Here is a 20,926-nt window from a genome sequence, read left to right on the forward strand (position 1 = left end):
TTCATCTCTCCCCTTCTTTACAATAGTGAACGTGTCATCAACATATCGTTTCCACTTATGCATAGGGATCTCCAATCTCGCAAAAACCCTATTCTCTAATTCCTCCATAGCCAGATTTGCGACAATGGCGCTGATTGAAGAACCCATGGCTGTGCCATGAACCTGTTTATACATCACTCCTTGGAAAATCAAGGTTGTACTAGAAAGACATAATTCAACAGCACAACATATATCTTTATGTTTAGGTGGGATCTAGCACCTAAGGTATTATCCTTCTGTAAAGCCAACTTCACACATTCTATCCCATGTGCTATGGAAATACACATGAATAATGATATGACATCATCATTTCGTCCTCACATATATCTTGACTCCTTACAAAGTTCACAAATTCCACACTATCTCCAATGACCAACATGGACCGACCCACAACCGGAGAAATCAACTGCGCCAGATATTTAGATAGAGCATACATAGGGCTACCAATGAAGGAAACTATGGGCAGTTTCCTTCATTGGTAGGAAGGAAACGACCCATAGTTTGGAAACTATGTGCACACAGTAGTGTCACAGGTCAAAGACCCCATTACTAGGGATTCTAGTAGTGGAGCCGTATATGAGATTATATGCCCGGATGGTGGGGAATGTTACGTGGGGGAGACAGGACTATCTGGGGGAACATTTAAGAGCGATACGGACCGCAGAGCTCAATAAATCCGCCATTGCCGAACACTATTGGGAAAAACAACACCAGATCTCCCCTGACAACACTGTCATCCTTGATCAGGACCGCAAGTGGCTGGAAAGTCTGTGAACTGGATCCTCTGGCAACAATAGCATGAACAGAGACAGGGGAGTTGGGCTTCACCCCCCATTTTTGAGGCAGTGGTTTTTTGCCAGAGATAAACATTTTAGTTTTCCACGTCCCCAGACCACTTCCAGTTCTGGTACACATGAAAGGAATACCGAGTATGCGCCTGGTCATCCACGTGTGCCATGAACCTGGTATTTAAGGATGTGTCACTTAAGTTTCATTATTGCTGAGGAAGGAGTCAGACACCTCCGAAAGCTTCAATAGTGTTTTTATTGCTTTTAAATTTATATTTTAATGCATTTTAACTTATTTACTTATTTTATTTTATTTTTGTAAATAATCAAATTTTTGTAAATATTATTTTACAGTCTTTTGTATCATTTTATTTTACTATTAAAATAGTTTTAAACGGTTGGCGTATCTGTTTAAATTTGTGATATGAATAATCCCAACCTTAGAGGCCTTATTGCAGATCAAATTATCTAGATCCTGTTGCAGTAGTACACTGCCATTACTGTCATTAACAACCCTGCCAACCTTTGTATCATCTGCAAGCATTGACATTAAGCCTGATATATACCTTCATCAATATTATTGATAAATATACAAAACAACAGTGGGCCCAACCCTGAACCCAAGGGGATTCCACTAATAACTTTAGTCCACGAAGAGCAACATCCATTGATTACCACTCTCTGTCTTTTCCATCTCATCCACACTTTTATCCACTGTAGCAACTTACCCTTAATACCATACTGCTCCAATTTGTACAGTAGTCTTCCATGTGTGTCAGTGTCAAAAGCTTTCCTAAAATCCAAGTATATGATATCAAAATTATTTTTTGCATCCAGTTAATTTGTAACCACATAGTATCCAATCAGATTTGTCAGACAAGACTTTCCCATGCTGTGTCTGAATTATTACTGCAGTCTTTTCTAGATGATCCTGCATTGCATCTTTAACCAGTGACTTCATTATTTTCCCCGGAACAGAAGTTAAAACTACCTGGTCGGTAATTACTCATGCCACTCTTAGATCCCCATTTGTGAATTGGAGATACATTTGCACATCTGCAGTCCATGGGATTTCCCCTGAGACCAATGATGCTCTCATAATTATAGTTAACGGTTTGCTTACTTCCTTTGCTGCCTCCTTTAATAGGACTAGATAGATCTCATCCACCCCAGGTGCCTTTCTTATGTTTAACTTCAACAATTTCTCCTCCACTTTGCTCTCAGTTATGACAAAATCAATAAGCACCCTATTACAATTTTATAAACTTCTATTATTTTCCTCCCTTAATAACTCCTCGTGTGAATGTAGATGCAAAATACTCATTCATATTATCAGCTATCGTAGAAGGATCATCTACAGTCAAATCATGGATATCAAGTGGACCAATTCTGATTCATCCCCTTCCTTCTAGAGTTTATATAAGTAAAGAAGTCCTTGCTGTTTTTCTTAGCATTCTTTGCCAAAGATTTTTCATAATATGTCTTCGCTTGCCTAACCTCCTTTGTGACTTGGTTTACAAACTAGCTTATATCTTCCATAGGCTTCTATGTCGCCTGAAAATTTATATGCATTCCATGCATTTTTCTTCTCTGCTGCAAGTCTCATTAGTTCATCTGACATCCATTTAGGTCTAAACATTGAACAATATTTCTTAATCGGTATAGAAAGCCTAGTAGCTTCTATGATTAGTTCCTTGACTGGGTCCCACTTAGAATTTGCTGTTGGTGACATCATCAATTAGTCCCACTGTACAGAATGAGTACAATGAACAATTGTACAGAGAAATAGAGTGGGCTAGTAAATCAGAATGTCTTATAATGGGAGATTTTAACTTCCCAGATATTGACTGGAACTTGTGGGTTGGTCACTCACACACTAGTCAGACTTTTGTGGATTTATTGGATGATTGTTTTCTGCAGCAGCATGTTCGAGAGGCAACCAGAAAAAGTAATATAATCTTTCTATTTCTCTGATCTGGTTATCAGCAGTGATCATTCGTGTATTAAGAATTTGCAGATAAAGGAACCACTAGGTGGCAGTGATCACAGTGTACTGATGTGGGATTTACTTAAAGATTTAATTACCATCAGGGGTAAAGGAAAGGGTTTTTGCTTCCGTAAAGGTGAGTATAGTGGTCTCCGACAGTTTTTAAATTCTGTACAGTGGGATCAACTGACGATGCTATCAACAGTAAATTCTAAGTGGGAAGCATTCAAGGAATTAATCGTGGAAGCTACTAAACGTTTCATACCTATTAAGAAATATTGTTCAAGGTTTAGGCCTAAATGGTTATCTAATGAACTAATGAAACTCGTAATAGAGAAGAAAAATGCATGGGATGCATATAAATTATCAAGCGACTCAGAAGCCTATGGCAGATATAAGCTAGTCTGTAATCAGGTGACAAAGGAGGTTAGGCAGGCGAAAGAAGATTACAAGAAATCCTTGGCAAAAGTTGCTAAGAAAAACAGCAAGGATTTCTTTACTTATATAAACTCTAAAAGGAAGGGGATGAATCTGATTGGTCCACTTGACATTGATGGTTCGACTGTTGATGATCCTGCTCAGATAGCAAACAAACTGAATGAGTATTTTCCATCTACATTCACACATGAGGAATTATTAAGGTTTGAAAATGGCAGAAGGTTATGAAATTGTAGCAGGATACTTAATGATTTTGTAATAACTGAAAGCAAAGTGGAGGAGAAATTGTTGAAGTTAAATATAAGAAAAGCACCTGGGGTGGATGAGATCTATCCAGTTATATTAAAGGCGGCGGCTAAGCAACTAAGCAAACCCTTAGCCATAATTATGAGAGCATCCTTGGACTCAGGAGAGGTTCCCACATATTGGAGATGTGCAAATGTATCCCCAATTCACAAAGGGCGAAGGGTGATACGAGTAATTACAGACCAGTTAGTTTAACTTCTGTTCCGGTTAAAATAATGGAGTCACTGGTTAAAGATGCATTGCAGGATCATCTAGACAAGACTGCAGCAATAATTCAGACACAGCATGGGTTTGTTAAGTGAAAGTCTTGTCTGACAAATTTGATAGGATATTATGATGTGGTTACAAAGGAACTGGATCAAAAAATAATTTTGATATCATATATTTGAATTTCAGGAAAGCTTTTGACACTGTTGCGCATGAAAGACTATTGTACAAATTGGAGCAGAATGGTATTAAGGGTAAGTTGCTACAATGGATAAAAGGATGGTTAAGTGGAAGAAGACAGAGGGTGGTAATCATTGGGTGCTGCTCTTCTTGGACTAATGTTATTAGTGGAGTCCAACAGGGTTCGGTGTTAGGTCCACTGTTGTTTTGTATATTTATCAATGATGTTGATGAAGGCATATCAGGCTTAATGTCGAAGTTTGCAGATGATACAAAAGTTGGCAGGGTTGTTAATGACAGTAATGGCAGCGTGCTACTGCAACAGGATCTAGATAATTTGGGCAGATGGGCTAAGAAGTGGCAACTGAAGTTTAACCTTCACAAATGCAAAGTACTGCATATGGGTGGACGTAACCCCAGAGAAACGTACCAACTGTGTGGAACTACACTTAAGGTGGTAGAAAATGAAAAAGACCTGGGAGTAATTGTGCAGTCAGATATGAAGTTTTCTGAGCAATGCAGACAGGCTGCCAGGGCAGGTCATGGGGTTTTGTCAATGATATATAGGAATTTTGCTAGCAGGGAAAAGGAGGTGATTATCCCTCTGTATAAGGCAATGGTCAGGCCATGCCTTGAGTACTGCGTACAGGTCTGGAGGCCTCATTTTAGGAGGGATGTAGGTTTACTTGAGCGTGTACAGAGAATGGCAACAAGATTGGTGAGGGGAATGAAGGGATCCTCTTACCAAGAGAGGCTTAAGTTCTGCAAATTGCAGTGGCTGGAGACTAGGCACCTGCGCGGTGATCTGATTGAGGTGTATAAGGCCTTGAATGGGTTGAGCACGCTGAATTCTGATGGGATCCTTCCACTTGTTCAGATTACGAACCTAAGGGGGCATAAATTCAAATTAAGAAAGGACAGATGTAGAATAGATGTGCGGAAATTTGCCTTTAGCCAGCGGGTGGTTAATTGCTGGAACAAACTTCTATCTGTCGTTGTGGAAGTTGATAGGTTGAATAAATTTAAGGAGGAACTGGACAGGCATTTGGAGGGAATGGTGTGATTTTTTTTTTTTTTTTTTTTTTTTGGCTGATGCTGCATAAGCTCATACACTTGCTTTCTTGCATCAAATGCCACTGCTACTACTACTACATCAGTACACTGTAATCACTGTCACCTAGTGGTTCCTTTATCTGCAAATTATTTATACATGAATAATCACTGCTTATAACCAGATCAAAAGTATTATCCTCTCTGGTTGCCTCTCGAACCTGCTGCTGCAGAAAACAATCATCCAATAAATCCACAAAAATCTTGCTAGTGTGCAAGTGACCAATCTACAAGTTCCAGTCAATATCTGGGAAGTTAAAATCTCCCATTATAACACAATCTGATTTACTGGCCCATTCTATTTCTCTGTACAATTGTTCGTTGTACTGATTAGAGTCATTAGGCCTATAACACACTCCTACTCTCATTTTTGGTTTCCCATTGCTTATGTCACACCAAACTGACTCAACATTGCAGTGTCCATATATGTCAACTGGATACACTTCCTTAGATTTTGTTTTTCTTAATTAACAGCATAATCCCTCCTCCCTTCTTTTCTGTATACATTGTACTCCCTAAATTCGAATTCTGCACTGCTTATATCTGTGTGACTCCATGTCTCTAATATTCTGACAATATCTGCCTTTGATGTCTTGACCAGCACTTCAAATTCATCAAATTTATATACTATACTTTAGCATTGGTGTACATGCACCTATTCTTAGTTACCCTAACACAGCATTAGACCGGGGTTCGAGCCCGTCACCACCAAATACGGAGGATGCGGAAAGGTCAGGGAATGACCACCGCACCGGAGCAATATGGCCTTAGTTGCTAATGCTCCTAAAAACCAAATAACAACAACAACAACCCTAACACAGCCCAAGTATTTATTTGTTTCATGATGACTCCCACCAGTCCTTGAACCTGCCCTCCAGGCCGCTGCTCATTCTAATAGAAGCAGTGCAAGAATCACTTTCACCTCTGCCAGCAGTTACTGTTAATCTGTTTGTCTTGTATCCCCCAAGCTAGCAATTTTCCAACCCATCTAACACTGCTTCGATAGCAGCAGCAAATATTCTTGTACCCTTTCTATTTAAGTATATCCCATCCCTGTAGAAGCAGTCTACCCTTGTTAACAAGCACAGACCACACTGTGAATAATACTACCCCATGAGCTCTGCACAATCCCCCCAGGACTGAATTGATTGACAAGGCTCTTATCATATACATCTTCTTATCGTGTCTGGGCAGTATAGCAGACACTTTGAAATTTAACCCTAACTTAAGACTTCTTTTCATCATCGACTTGTGCTTGTTAAGTAAATTTTCAGATCTCGTACTCTTAATGTCATTAGTGCCAACGTGTATAACAATATCACCGTTTGTGCCCTTGAAAGATGAAATCTGTTCTACAACATCTTCGGCTTTTACACCTGGCATATACCCTGGTCCTATTCCATCTATCTTTTTTAAACAATATATTAGCCGTCTCCCTAGCAGTAGTTACAGACAGTAACTAACTCCTTTTGGACCAGCGTTCTACCTTGGAGATTGCCACTGTTTCCTGATGCACAAGGGTGAGTTGGCATTGAGTTAGTCAGCTGAGAGCCTGATGGTTCCCCATTTCTGTACCTTCAAGGGCATCTACTTGACTCTTCACACTCTCATAAGTGCCTATCAGAATGCGGAGTTGGCACCTAACTTCTTCGCACTGCTCACATCGAGCTCACACAAAGAAATCCCCCTTGGCTCGATCCTGTCTTGTTCCTGAGAGTTCTGCGAACATTTCACAAGTTGCAAATTTTTATAGGCTGTGATGCATTGGAGAATTGCCCCCTTCAGTTCTTCCCTGATTCACAGCACTTTGTCCCTGTTTCTTTGCTGCTCTAGTCTGGGGCATGATATTGAAATTAACAATGAAAATTAAAAAGATTAATAAATTTTAATTAATTATCACTAGTACACCATCTAATAGATTCCTACATGCATTGATACGTATTACGCTATCTTAGTTTTACTTTAGAGCTACTTATTTACCACAATTTTGAATTGTGGTAAATAGGTAGGTAAGTAGGGGATTGGTGCTTGAAAACCAGGGGAGGCTTGTCAGGGAGAGTTCTGATAGAGGAAAAAAAAAAAAAAAAGATACACCAGCAGGAGGAAATAGAAGGGATGAAGGGGTAAAAGTTGGAAAAGGAGCATGGTGTAACAGTTACAATGCAAGGCAACCCACCCTCTGCTGGGTGGGCTGTTAAGAGGCAGACAGAATACAGTGGTAGAACCCACCGGATGAAAGGTATGGAAGTGGGGAGGGAATGGGCAGGGACCTTAAGAGGTGGGGGGATGAAGTTATAGTCCTGGAGTGTTGCATGTGGGAGGATTTGCTGTGCTGTTCATGGCGAGTGACATCCCCATACTGGCCAGACCAGCTGAAACCAGCCTCAGTGTACCACACCATACTGCCTAGGAAAAGGAATCGGCATTGCATCAGCACAGGCATGAGGGACTTCTGAAAGATGGTTGCCCCCCCCTACAGTTGTGGTCAGGAGGGGACACTTATTTACATGAGTATGCAACACATTCCCATACACATTCACACACCTGCAGGTCAAACAAGCAAATAGGATGTTTCAAGATTTTTTTTTTTTTTATTTGACGTATATTCAGGGCACATAGGACAATAACCTCATATAGTGTATATACAGAATCTGCAGATAAAGGAACCACTAGGTGGCAGTGATCACATGCTGATGTGGGATTTACTCAAAGAGGTAACTATTATCAGGGGTAAACGGAAGGATTTTTGCTTTTGTAAAGGTGACTACAGTGGTCTGAGATAGTTTTTAAATTCTATACAGTGGGCCAACTGATGATGTTATCAACAGCAAATTGTAAATAGGAAACATTCAAAGAATTAATCTTGGAAGCCACTAGGCTTTTCATACCAACTAAGAAATATTGTTCAAGGATTAGACCTAAATTTGTGTCAGATGAACTAATGAGACATGTGGCAGAAAAGAAAAATGCATGGGATGTATATATAAATTAACAGGTGACACAGAAACCTATGGTAGATATAAGCTGGTCTATAATCAAGTCAAAGGAGGTTAAGCAGGCAAAGGCAGATTACGAGAAATTTTGGCAAAGGATGCAAAGAAAAACAGCAAAGAGTTCACTTATGTAAACTCTAGAAGGAAGAAGATGAATCAGATTTGTCCACTTAATATCGTTGGATCAACTATTGTTGATGATCCTGCTCAGGTAGCTAACAAACTGAATGAATATTTTGCATCGACATTCACACATGAGGAGTTATTCAGTGAGGGTAATGCCAGAGGTGAATTAAACTTTGTCAGCAAGCAAAATGATTTTTTAATAACTGAGAGCAAAGTGGAGCAGAAACTGTTGAAGATAAACATAAGAAGGCACCTGTGGTGGATGGAATCTATCCAGTTATATTAAAGGAGGCAACAAAGGAAGTAAGCAAACTCTTAGCCATAATTATGAGAGCTTCCATGGACTCAGGGAAGGTATCCATGGACTGCAGATGTTCAAATGTGACCCCAATTCACAAAGCAGGAATAAAGGGTGTTACAAGTAATTATAGGTTTGTTAGTTTAACTTCTAACAAACCTATAATTGAAGAATTATAGGTTTGTTAGAGAAGGCAGGAGAAATTAATGGAGGCACTGGTCAAAGAAGCACTGCAGGATCATGTAGATGACTTCAGTTATAGTTCAGACACAGCATGAGTTTGTTAAGAGGAAGACACAGCATGAGTTTGTTAAGAGGAAGTCTTGTCTGACCAATTTGATACTATGATGTGGTAACAAAGGAATTGGGTGCAAAGAATAATTTTGATATCATATACTTGGTTCTTAAGAAGGTTTTTGATACTGTTGCACATGTAAAACTGCCGTACAAATTGGAGCAGTGTGGCATTGGATGCAAATCGCTGCTATGGATAAGGGATGGTTGAGTGAAAGAAGACAGAGAGTGGTAATCAATGGACACTGCTTTTCGTGGACTAATGTTATTAGTGGAGTTCCCCAGGGTTCAGTGCTGGGTCAGTTGTTGTTTTCTCTATTTATTAATGATATTGATGAAGGTATATCAGGCTTAATGTCTAAGTTTTCAGACAATACGAAGGTTGGCAGGGTTGTTAATGACACTAGTACGCTACTGCAAGAGGATCTAGAAATGTTGAGCAGATGGGCTGAGAGGTGGCAACTGAAGTTTAACATTGAAAAATGTAAAATGCGGCATATGGGTAGCAGTAACCCCAGAGTAACGTATCAACTGTGTGGTACTACACTGAGGGTGGTAGAGAATGAAAAGGACCTGGGTGTAATTGGGCAGGCAGATATGAAGTTTCTGAGCGGTGTAGACTGTTTGCAAGAGTAGCTCGTGGTGTCTTGTCAATGATATACAGGAATGTTTCTAGCAGGGATAAGGAAGTGATTATCCCCTTGTTTAAGGCAATGGTCAGCTGCCTCTTGCGTACTGTATATAGGTCTGGTAGCCACATTTTAGGAAGGATGTAGGAGCTTCTGAAATGAGTACAGAGAACGGCATCAAGATTAGTGAATGGAACAAAGGGTCGCTGTTATTAAGAAAGGCTTAAGTTTTGCAAATTAGTGTCTGGAGACTAAGCCCCTGCGAGGTGATCTGGTTGGGGTGTATAAGGTCTTGAATGGTTTAAGTAAGCTCAGTGCTGATGCAATTCTTCCTCTTGCCCAGATTAATTGCCTGAGGGGACAAATTCAAATTGAGGAAAGACAGTTGTAGAATAGATGTGCGGAAGTTTGCTTTAACCAGCGGGTGATTTATTTCTGGAACAAACTTCAATCTTGTAGAAGTGGACAGCTTAAATAAATTCAAGGCAGAACTAGACAAACATTTGGTGCGAATGGATGGGTGAAATGGGAAGGTTTTTTTTTTTTTTTTTTTTTTTTTGACCGATGCTGTATGAGCTTGCTTTTTGTATCATATGGCTCTTGTTCCCACAATTGCGCCATCAGAACTTTAGTGACGAAAACAGTACTCTGTAAATTTCAGAAGAGAGTGTGCGTAGTTTATATAATTTTGCTTCCTGTTCTGTTGTTCTTCAGGCTGCATATACATAGTGCAGATTGTCAAGTGGCATGGGGGAGTCTCCCAAACTCTGCATTTATATACTCTATGTTACAGTACTGCCTTTCCACTGCCCCGGGAAGATATAGTAGGGAATAGAAAGGTCTCTGGTGGGGGGGGGTGAACCCCAGACGATGCTTGAGCTTGCCAGGGAGGGGCCTGGGGGGAACATTGGAAAGCAAATATTGGAGTGGGAAGACAGATAAGGAGGAGAGAAACAGATGAAGAGGTGAAGGTAAAGAAAGCCAACACGAGGTCCGCTACAGGAAACTTATTGGAGAAACTAGTTGGCCACTACTGCAGTTTCTCCCTGCATTCTTGGTAAATAGACGGTGTGTATCGGTAGTGGCAGTAGAAGAGTTTTCTAACTCAATCTTTAACATCAGGTTAGGAAACCTAATCTTAAGAACATACAAAGAGATCAGTAATATGATTTTTTTATTAGTGAAAATACAAACTCGAATAATCGCTCTTTTTTTATAATGAGAAAAAAACTAATCATTACATTGTCCCATGCCTACATGTCAATCAGTATATTGTTCTCAGCTTCTACTACCACTGCCAATAACACACGTGGTCTGTTTACCGAGAATGCAGGGAGAAACTGTGGTAGCTGCAAACCAGTCTATCCAGTAAGTTTCCCGTAGTTTGCCATGGTTCTCGTATTGGTTTTCTTTACCTTAGCCGAGGAAGACTTTCTGCTGGAAACAGGAAGTTAAAGTGGTGTGCCCCTGTGAAAGGAACCCATCTATCACAGGAAGGGGCTGTTTAGAATAGGAAAAGATTTTTAGTGGTAGAGTCCACCAGGTGAAAAGGTTGGGATGGGAAGTGGGGAAGGGAGACAGGGATCATAGGGCCAGGGTGTCCAATGTGGGGAAGGAGATCACACTGTGGACATGCAGTGCTTCTTTGTTAATAATCCCACACCAGCTAGACCAGCTGAAGCTGGTGTCAGCAAATTCCGTGACATGTCTCAGAAGAGGGGACATGATGTCAGCAGGGCAGTGGGGGCAACCTACTAGGGGCTTCCTAGTAGGTTGTCCCCACTGCAGTCTAGTATGTAGGGGAGCTTGTTAGAACAACATACACCCAACATGCACTCAGTGTAGTTGCATACCTGTCATACTTATGTTACCCAATTACATTTTTTTATATGTATTTAAGGGCAGAATGAATAATAGCATGTAACACGACACTCACAGCTATCATCTTACTTTCATCATCATACAGACAGCAGGGCACAGGTGCCACTTAAACAGCAACAACCAAGACAACATCTATGCTAATCACAAACATTCGTTTGGTCACCACATGGTTTACAATGACCTAACATTTACTCATATTTGTATAACTTAACCTGCAAGAATTTGTATAACTTAACCTGCAAGAATTTGTATAACTTAACCTGCAATAACGCTTCTCTAGTAGTCTCCCCTACTAGAGAAGCGTTATGTATATATAATATAAAAAAAAATTTTTTTTATATTATATATACATATTCAGGGAACATCATTTAACACTTATAGGACATTCTCAGTCATTCTCCACTTTCACATATGTATCCCACTCATGTGATATCCTGACAGGACAGCTCACAGAATTTTTTTTTTTTTTTTTTGTGGGTTGAGTGGACTGATTTCCCACTCAGCACAAGAAATACATATATATACCAATGAGGCAAAACATTATGACCAGTGAGTCGTTATGCAAATCAAAGCAACTGCAGGTGAACTACGGCTCAGGTTGGAACACGGTATAAAAAACACCTGATACTGAGCTCCGTTAATCAGTGTTACTCTTGTTCTTCAGATGGGAAAGGCAGCGGACTTAAACGACTTTGACAAAGGCCAAATTGTAATGGCCAGACGATTGGGTCAGAGCATATCCGAAAAAGCACGACTGGTGGGGTACTCACGGTCAGCCGTGGTTAGTACCTACCGAAAGTGGTCCAAGGAGGGGAAACCCACGAACCACTGGCAAATTGTTGAACGACCACAGCTCATCGATGCTCGAGGTGAGCGAAGGCTCTCCCAGATGGTATGTGGCACAATTCACCTTCACATTGGAATGCTGGTGATGGGAGTAATGTGTCACAACACACAGTACATCGAACCCTGCTGAAAATAGGGCTGCGTAGCCACAGACTGCTCCGAGTGCCCATGCTAACCATGGTTCACAGGTGACAGCGCCTACCATGGGCACGCGAGCATCAAAACTGGACCTTGAGTGATTGGAAGTAGGGCATCTGGTCTGATGAATCACGTTTCCTGTTGCACCATGTGGACGGCTAGATATGCGGGCGTCGTTTACCTGGGGAAGTGATGGCGCCTGGATGCACTGTGGAATGAAAACAATCCGGTGGTGATGGTGTCATGCTTTGGGCAATGTTCTGCTGGGATATCCTGTGTCCAGTCATCCATGTGCTGGGCCATCTACCACCTACCTAAACAGTAGTCTCCCCTACTAGAGAAGCGTTATTTATTCGAAGTAGTGCAATATCCGGTATCTCGTTGTGAAGGTAGCCACAATATGAGATAAAATCAAACGATGCCGTTACACTACTTATGTAGTTAAATTTATGGGTAAACTGTGTTGTATTTACATCGATATTATATAATTAATTTCACCCATAACATATTATGCCTTTGTGTGTTTAGTCTTCAAAAATGTGTTCTATTTGTAGATACATCAGCTTTTGGAACTAGACCTCAAGGAAGCAATGTTTTTGGCAATCCACCATTTGGGACTTCCACGTCCAGCACTGGAGGTTTGTTTGGCACCAGTACTCCTGCTACAGGAACAAATCTTTTTGGTCAGACATCATCTGCCTTTGGTCAGCCAGCTTCTACTAGTGGAAATACATTTGGTAAGGTGTTTTTTTTTTTTTTAAAGTTTGCTATTTTTCTAAGTAGTAAAAAAAATGCATTGCAATAAAATTAGAAACTATGAATGCCTTTTTCCCTTTTACACTACCCATACAGCTAACTCTATCAAATTATTCATAGTCATGTAGCTGATACAGTTAGCCTCATTCATTTTATGCTTTGTTAAAAAACCTATTTTTAGTTTTGGGTGTGGCCGTAGGCCCTCCAAGAAAATTTTATAGATGAAAAAACAATTGGCCTTTCTTTGAAGCCAATAATTGAGTTTAGAAGTACGTATTATTAATGGCAAAATGATGTAAAGAAGCAAGCTTATAAAGAATCATCTCCCCCCCCCCAAAAAAAAACACCTATTTTATTTACTCTTCCCTTCTAACCTTGCAACCTTTTGTATCATCATCCATCTTATGCTTTAAACTTGGTATTGAATGTCCTATCAATATTATTAATCTTACTGTAAATAGTAAGGGATCCCTACATATAAATTTGAGGGACTCCACTAATAACATTAGTCCATGAAGAGCATTTGCCATTAATAACCACTTTCTCACATTTCTCCAATTTGTATAGTAATGATTCATGTGGAACAATATCAAAAGCTTTATGAAATTTTAAAGTTCTTGTTTTTACTCTGGCATCATCACTTGGTCAGAGAAATTTATAATAAATCATGAAAACAATTGTTAATCATATTTAGTATTTGTATGCTGAACCATGGTCCACTCCAAGAATGTGTGCTACTGCACTCTCACTCCTGGCCACTTGGCTATGATGTCAAAATTATTTTTTTCATCCAGTTCCTTTGTGACTTCTTCATATCAGTAGATAATCAGATTGGTCAGAGAAGATATCCTCCTCAACAAATCTACACTATGATTGCTATATGGCTGCATTACTGTCAAGTTGATTCTGCATTAATTCTTTAACCACTGGCTCCATAACTAACTTTTTGATTTCTCCCTAGGAAAATAAGTTCCCTGGCACACAAGTCAAGCTTGCTGGTTTTTAATTGCTCACTTTGCCATATGATCCTCCTTTGTACAGGAAAGACGTTTGCATATCTCCATCTGTAGTGAGCTGCTCTGAATCCAAGGATGCTCTCATAATTATGGCTAAGAGTTTGCTTACCTCTTTTGCTGCTGCTTTTAACATAATTGGATATGTTCCATCAGTCTAGGTGTCTTTTTTTTTCTTCTTTTTTTTTTTTTTTAAGCTTCAGCAGTTTATTTTCCACTTCCCTTTCAGTTATCATTTAATTCCCAGTCAGAATTAGGTATACTTTTCTGGTCCCATCTATAAAAACGTTTTATGTGGATGTAAGTGCAAAATATTTATTCAGTTTGTCAGCAGTCTGAACAGGGTAATCAGTACTTATGCCCTTCATATCCAGAGGAGCAGTGTTGTTCATTCTTTTAAGCAAAGGGATGAGCATAACCAAGATAAAAGATGACATAAGCAAAGAGTTCTTTGCTAATTTTCTTAGCATTCTTAGCCCAGGATTTCTCATAATGTGCCTTGGCTTGCCTAACTCCTTTAGTGACTTGATTGCAGACTAGCCATTGCAGGTTTATTTGTCCCTTGATGATTAATATATATCATTCCATGCATTTATATTTTTATTTTATTTTTTATTTATTCATCCCATGCAACTCTGCTGCTAGTCTCATCAGACATCCATTTAGGTATAAACCTTAAACAGTATCTCTTAGTTTATATAAAAAGCTTAGTAGTTTTTGATTACTTTCGTGAATGCTTCCCATTTAGAATGTGTGGTTGTTAACATTGGTTGATGTCACTGAAAATAATTTAAAAACCATCTTAAAACCAATGCAGTTACACTTATCATAGCAAAAGCTTTTTTCTTTGCCTTGATAGTACACTGCAGATCTGATATAACGCGGTGTATAGGGTTCAAAATTTTGGACCGTCTTATAAGCAAGTCTGTGTTTTATTGGTGGTTAGAAACTGCCAACCTAAAGGACGTAACTACAGATAATGATCGTTACGTGTGAATGAGTAAAAATTGATAAAAAAAATGTAATAATGATATACATTTTTTTGGGCCTTATGACTCTCAGATCATTAAACACCTCAATCAAGTCTCCTCTAAGGTGCTTAGTTTCCAGAAATAAAGATTTCACTCAATATGTTTTTGTGGTTTTATTGCTAAGAACAAAAATTCACATACTACCAAGTATACTACACCCACTCATGTAAAATTCAAAAATACCTGCACTCCATCATTATCAGTTTTAAAAAAAAACATCAGTAAGCACCTAAAGATTAAGATCATGGGAATAACAAGACATGCATTTTGACATTGAAATAACTGTCTGATATACTTGATGGGAGTCTACATAGTGCCTGATTACTACTTGTTTTTGTCTCATATTTCTTCTTTTTTTTTTGCAATTTCAATAATTGATTTCAAATGAAGGATATGAATTCTATCTACATTCTCTGGTTTTAGCCATTAAAGTGCAGTTTCCATGGATGTTAAAGCCTGTGATACTTTAGGGGGACTGAGGAAGTGGTGTGTCATCTTCCTTTTCATCACTGCTATCACAAAATGTGGCTTCAGTTTCGTCATGGAGACATGAAGCATTTTCTGCAATTGTCTGGTCACTTAAGCTTTCCTAAGACAGTCATCTTCAATATTGATTCAGTCATAAATGTTGTTATTGCCAGACTGCATAATGAGTTAGTATTAGCAATGGCCACATGGTGCAAGGAAGCCTATGACTAATGCTGCACCAGGCAAAAAAAAAAAAAAAAAAAAAAGAATAAAATAATAAGAAGACATTAAAAGAAAAGGAAACAGACAACCTATGTGTTTCCCTCCTCCTGTGTCTGGCTGACATTTGAATTTCCCCAAACTGTCTGCCTCTACCACCCATGTAGGTAACTTATTCCAGTAATTTATAACTCTCTGGCTAAAATAAAACTTCCTGCAATCCAGTCTAAACATCTTCTCCCATAACTTGAATTTACGGTCTCTAGTTCTAGAATCATTTATAACCATGAAAATTTTGTCCTCATTCATTTTACTTATGCCTCTCGGAACATTAAACACCTCAATCAAGTCTCCGCTAAGGTGCTCAGTTTCCAAGCTGTGCAACCCACATATTCAAAGTCTTTCCTCACGTGGATGCCAATTTGCCTAGGCGAGTTACCTGTCCATCTTTGGACCCTTTCAAGAAGTTCATTTTTCTTTCTTTAGGTGTGGGCTCCATACTTCAACAGTATTCCAAGTGTGATCTAACAATAGCCTTATATGATGGAGTTATGACCTCCTTATCTCTACTAGCAAATGTTTGATAAATCATTGATAGGACACTATGGCCTTCCTCGCAACCTGTCTACAATGCTTGGAGAACTTCATGGCTGACCATATCGTAACACGCAAGTCCCTTTCCTCCACTACCGGCTTTAGTTTAACTCCACCAAGTTATTTTGGGGTTACTGCTCCCCAGGTATAATATCAGGATTGAATTCACTAAAAGACACTTTTCTGGATTAAAGCATAGCTGCCATATTTCTGATTATCCCTGAAGTCTGTCTCTAGGAGACTCTGAAGAAGCTCTGCTTAGCATTGATCATTAACTACTTTACCAATCTTTACTACATCATCTGCAAATTTAGACATCACGCTCTCTATTCCTTCATCGATGTCATTTATGAAAATCAAAACCAACAATGGTCCTAATACTGATCCTTGGGGAACTCCACTTCTTACATCAACCCAATCTGAGGAATAACCATTTATTGCAACCCTCTGCCCCCTGCCCTGAAGCCAACCTGCTATCTTTCTAAAGATTTTTCCCTGTGATTCCAACCTATTCCAGCTTAAAAGTAACCGCTTGTGTGAGACTGAATGAAATGCTTTGCTGAAATCCAAATAAACAATGTTGAAATTATTCCCTAAGTCCAGCTCTTGAGTGACCCTGTCAAAATAGCTGACCAGATTTGTTAAACATAATTTTCCCTTTACAAAACCATGCTGAGTATGGAATTCCTTAGGAATTCCATTTCTATCTAAATGATCCTGAATTCCACCCTTGATTGTTGCCTCCATGATTTTCCCTACTACTGAAGTTAGACTGACTGGTTGGTGATTTCCCACTTCACTCTTAGAACAGCTCTTATGTATTGGGGATACATTGGCACTTTTCCAGTCCAACGGAATCAGTGCCAAGTCCAGTGATGCTCTCATAATTAGTCTCAATAGTTCAGTGCACTCACTCGCTTGCCACCCCCCTTAAGATTATAGGGTATATGCCATCAACCCCAGGAGCCTTACTGGCCTTGCGTGTAGCACATGCTTCTTGATTAGATCGGGGTTCGAGCCCATCACCACCAAATACAGAGGATGTGGAAAGGTCAGGGAATGACCACCGCATATCCCGGAGCAATATGGCCTTAGTTGCTAATGCTCCTAAAAACCAAATAACAACAATAAGAACCTTACTGGCATGTAGATGCAAACGTTTTTTCATTAAATAATCATGTGAAATTTCTATAGCTTTAATCGCATATTTTTCAACTTCACTTCCATAATTTGCCATTGAGATAAAGGTTTTTTTTTCTGTAAATATTGATGCAAAATAACTGTTGAGTTCACTGCAGCATCACCTGGGATATCTAATATTATCCCACTTACATGACATAAGGGTCTTACCCAATTTGTCCTCTTCTCTTCTTTTCATTTGTATATGTGAAGAATTCCTTATCTCCACTGTTTGCCAGAGATTTCTCATAATCTGCCTTTGCCTGCTTAATCTTTTCTGTGGCACTATTACAGATCAATTTGTAGCTGTTTTAGGCTTCAGTACTTTTTATTGCTCTCTAACTTTTCCATGCCGTTTTTTCCTGCTCAAGTAATCTGGCAACTTCATTATTCATCCAACTTGGAATCATCCTTGCGGTACACATTCAAGACTTCTGTGATTAATGTTTTAAAGGTATACCAAAATTCAGTTTTTTTATTTGCTCTCTGTGCGATGTCTATCCAGTTAATAGATGCCATGTAGCACCTTAAGGCATTGCAATTTCCTTTTCTGAAATCATAACCCATTTCTTTGCCTTTAACTACTGCGCTCTCTCTCTCTCTCTCTCTCTCTCTCTCTCTCACACACACACACCATAGAACTCCGTGATCACTTCCTGCTATTGGTTCCTGTGCTGTCAGCCCTATTATGTCATCTGGTTCATGGGTGGTGATGAGGTCAAGAATTTTCTTTCCCTAATACTTTCTCTGATATGTTGGTACAAATAAAAATCATCTAGTTGATTTAAAAATTTTGTCCCCCATGTGGAGTTTTCTTCTTATTTGCTCCAATCAATTAGAGGCAAATTAAAATTATGCATAATAAATCATTCACACTTACTTGTCATTCCATTTGCATTTAGTGGCTCCCATCATAATCTTCACAATCGCTTGGCTGTAGATTACTCCCACTCTCATTATACCTTTGCTTCCAACTGTCTCACACCATACAGATTCTATACTAGCATGCGAGATGTCTGAATCCGGGAAAGCTTTCGTCGTGCTCAGGCTGCTTTTGATAAGAAGCACGATCCCAGTGCCCCTTCTATCTGCTCTATTCTTTCTAAATACATTATACATACCATATTGAAACCCATCATCCCCTATCTCTGGGTAGCACCCCGTTTCAGTAAGCCCTATTATATCAGCATTACTTGTCCTAACCAGCAGTTTGAATTCACTCATTTTATTGATGTCATTTCTGATATTACTGTGTAAACAATTAGAAATTTTTTTTTTTTTTTTTTTATGTGAACCCCAAACACGAGAGGTATTAGAACCTATAGTACTTAGTACCGTGCTTGGGTTGGAGGTTGAGAAGACGAAAGAAGATATTTGTTGACATTGGACTTGAACTTCTGTAGATTGCAATTTTCAACAAAATTTTCAATGCAATTTTCAAGAAAACGGCAGTTGAATAAATAAATAAGGAAGATGAAAAGTTGGTTCTGTGGGTTTGAAGTTGGACAGTAAATGGATGTTGGCTTGTGGCGGCACGTGTTCGGAATGTTTTGAAAGAGAGAGAGCGGGAATTATAGAAGCCAATTCAGAAGAACAGTGCCCATGGAAGTATCTATAGAAGAGGCATGCGGCAGAAACAGTACATCTATGAGAAAGCGAGTGGAGAGACTCTGTTAGAGATGAATCATTAATTAACCTAACTGCCCTCTTCTGAATGGAATCAAGAAGCATGAGAGAGGTTTTGGGGGCACCACCCCAGATGTGGGAACAATATTCCATGGCAGGGCGGATTTGCGATTTATACAGAGCGAGCAGCTGTTTGGAAGAAAAGTAACGCTGAGAGCGAGAGTCAAAACCAAGTTTTTTTTTAGATGCAGAGGAAGCAATATTTGTAATGTGCTTGTGCCAAGAGAGAGAGATTGGAAGTCAGGGTAATCCCCAAAAGAGATATATCATTTTGCCTAGAAATCGGAGTGTCACTAAAGATAAGCATAGGAGCAGAAGAATCCTTTTTGTGAGATATAAGACAAGACCGAGTTTTAGAAGGGTTGAAATCAACTAAGTTGTCATTGCCCCACTGGAGAATTACCTGAAGATCGGCATTTAAGGAATTGATAACAGATTTTATAGAAGTTGAAGCTGATTGAGCAGGACAAGGTTTCTCAAAATGGAAAGTGGAAAGCAATGTGCTATCATCGGCAAAACTATGGATAGGATTTCCAGTCAATGGAAGAAGGTCATTATTATACAAGAGGAAAAGAGTGGGGGAAAGAACTGAACCTTGGGGGACACCGGCATTAGTGGAGAAGTTAGAAGACAGAGAGTCATCTACCATCACCCTCAGTGAGCGATCAGAGAGAAAACTGGATAACCAATTACTAAAAACAGTTGGCAAACCATAAGATGGAAGCTTATTTAGAAGACCTTTATGCCAAACACGATCAAAAGCCTTTGAGATGTCTAGAGCAACTACTTGTGTTTCACCGAACCTTTTCATTGAATTAGTCCATATATGGGTAACAAAAGCCAGAATATCACCAGTGGATCGACACTGACGGAATCCATACTGGCGATCGTTGATCAGACGGAAGGTTTCTAGGTAGTTTGAGAGTTGGCGGTTAATTGATTTCTCCATTACTTTAGAAAGAGTAGAAGTAATTGCAATGGGATGATAATTGGATGGGAGGCAGTTGTCACCCTTTTTAGGAATTGGCTGGATATGAGCAAATTTCCAAGCAGAAGGAAAAACACCTTTGGAATAAGAAAGTGAAAAAAGGCGGGAAAGAATAGGAGTAAGTTCAGGAGCACAGGTTTTGAGAACAAGTGGAGAAATACCATCAGGACCTGGAGCTTTCGCCGACCGGGCTAGCCGAGTGGGTAAAGTACCTGCCCGGCAACCCAAAGGTCGCGGGTTCGATTCCCGCCTCGGGCTTGGATCAAAGTACTGCAAAAACCTTGGGAGGTGCAATATGGCCACAGAAGCCGATGCGCCAACAACTACCAAATCAAAAAAAAAAAAAAAAAACCTGGAGCTTTCTTAGCATCAAGATTCATCAAAATCCTTCTGATATCCTGTTAACGGAAGACCACATTATTAGCTGTGCGGTGCAAGGAAGCCTCTGGCTTCCTTGCACCGCACAGCTAATAATAATAATAATAATAATAATAATATCCTCAATAATACTGGCAAAAACCCTTGCACCATCTTCGTTCAAAATTGCAGCCACATGGACCATTGTTTCCCAAACTGTGTTCTGTGAAAAATCGTAATTACTAATTAAAAAAATAAAATAAATTTTGTATATTTGTAGCATACACCACTTTTGCATCATTATATTTAACATAATTGTTTTCGGTTATTAATCTGTTGGCATAGACTAGTAATCAAATAGACTGCAGAACACTT

At 39.4% G+C, this 20,926-nt stretch overlaps 1 protein-coding gene across 1 annotated transcript in view; it reads left to right on the forward strand.

The window, feature by feature from the left end:
- Nup98-96 (nuclear pore complex protein Nup98-96) overlaps positions 1–20,926 on the forward strand; it is a 770,989-nt gene that overhangs the window by 84,686 nt on the left and 665,377 nt on the right. The window contains exon 4 of the mRNA XM_090379042.1: positions 12,815–12,997. Coding sequence (XP_090235168.1) covers positions 12,815–12,997 — 183 coding nt within the window. The remainder of the gene's footprint in view (positions 1–12,814; positions 12,998–20,926) is intronic.

This window comes from Mastigoproctus giganteus, chromosome 8 (genome assembly GCF_048544385.1).
Source record: "Mastigoproctus giganteus isolate SK-2022 chromosome 8, ASM4854438v1, whole genome shotgun sequence".
Lineage (NCBI taxonomy): Eukaryota > Metazoa > Arthropoda > Arachnida > Uropygi > Thelyphonidae > Mastigoproctus > Mastigoproctus giganteus.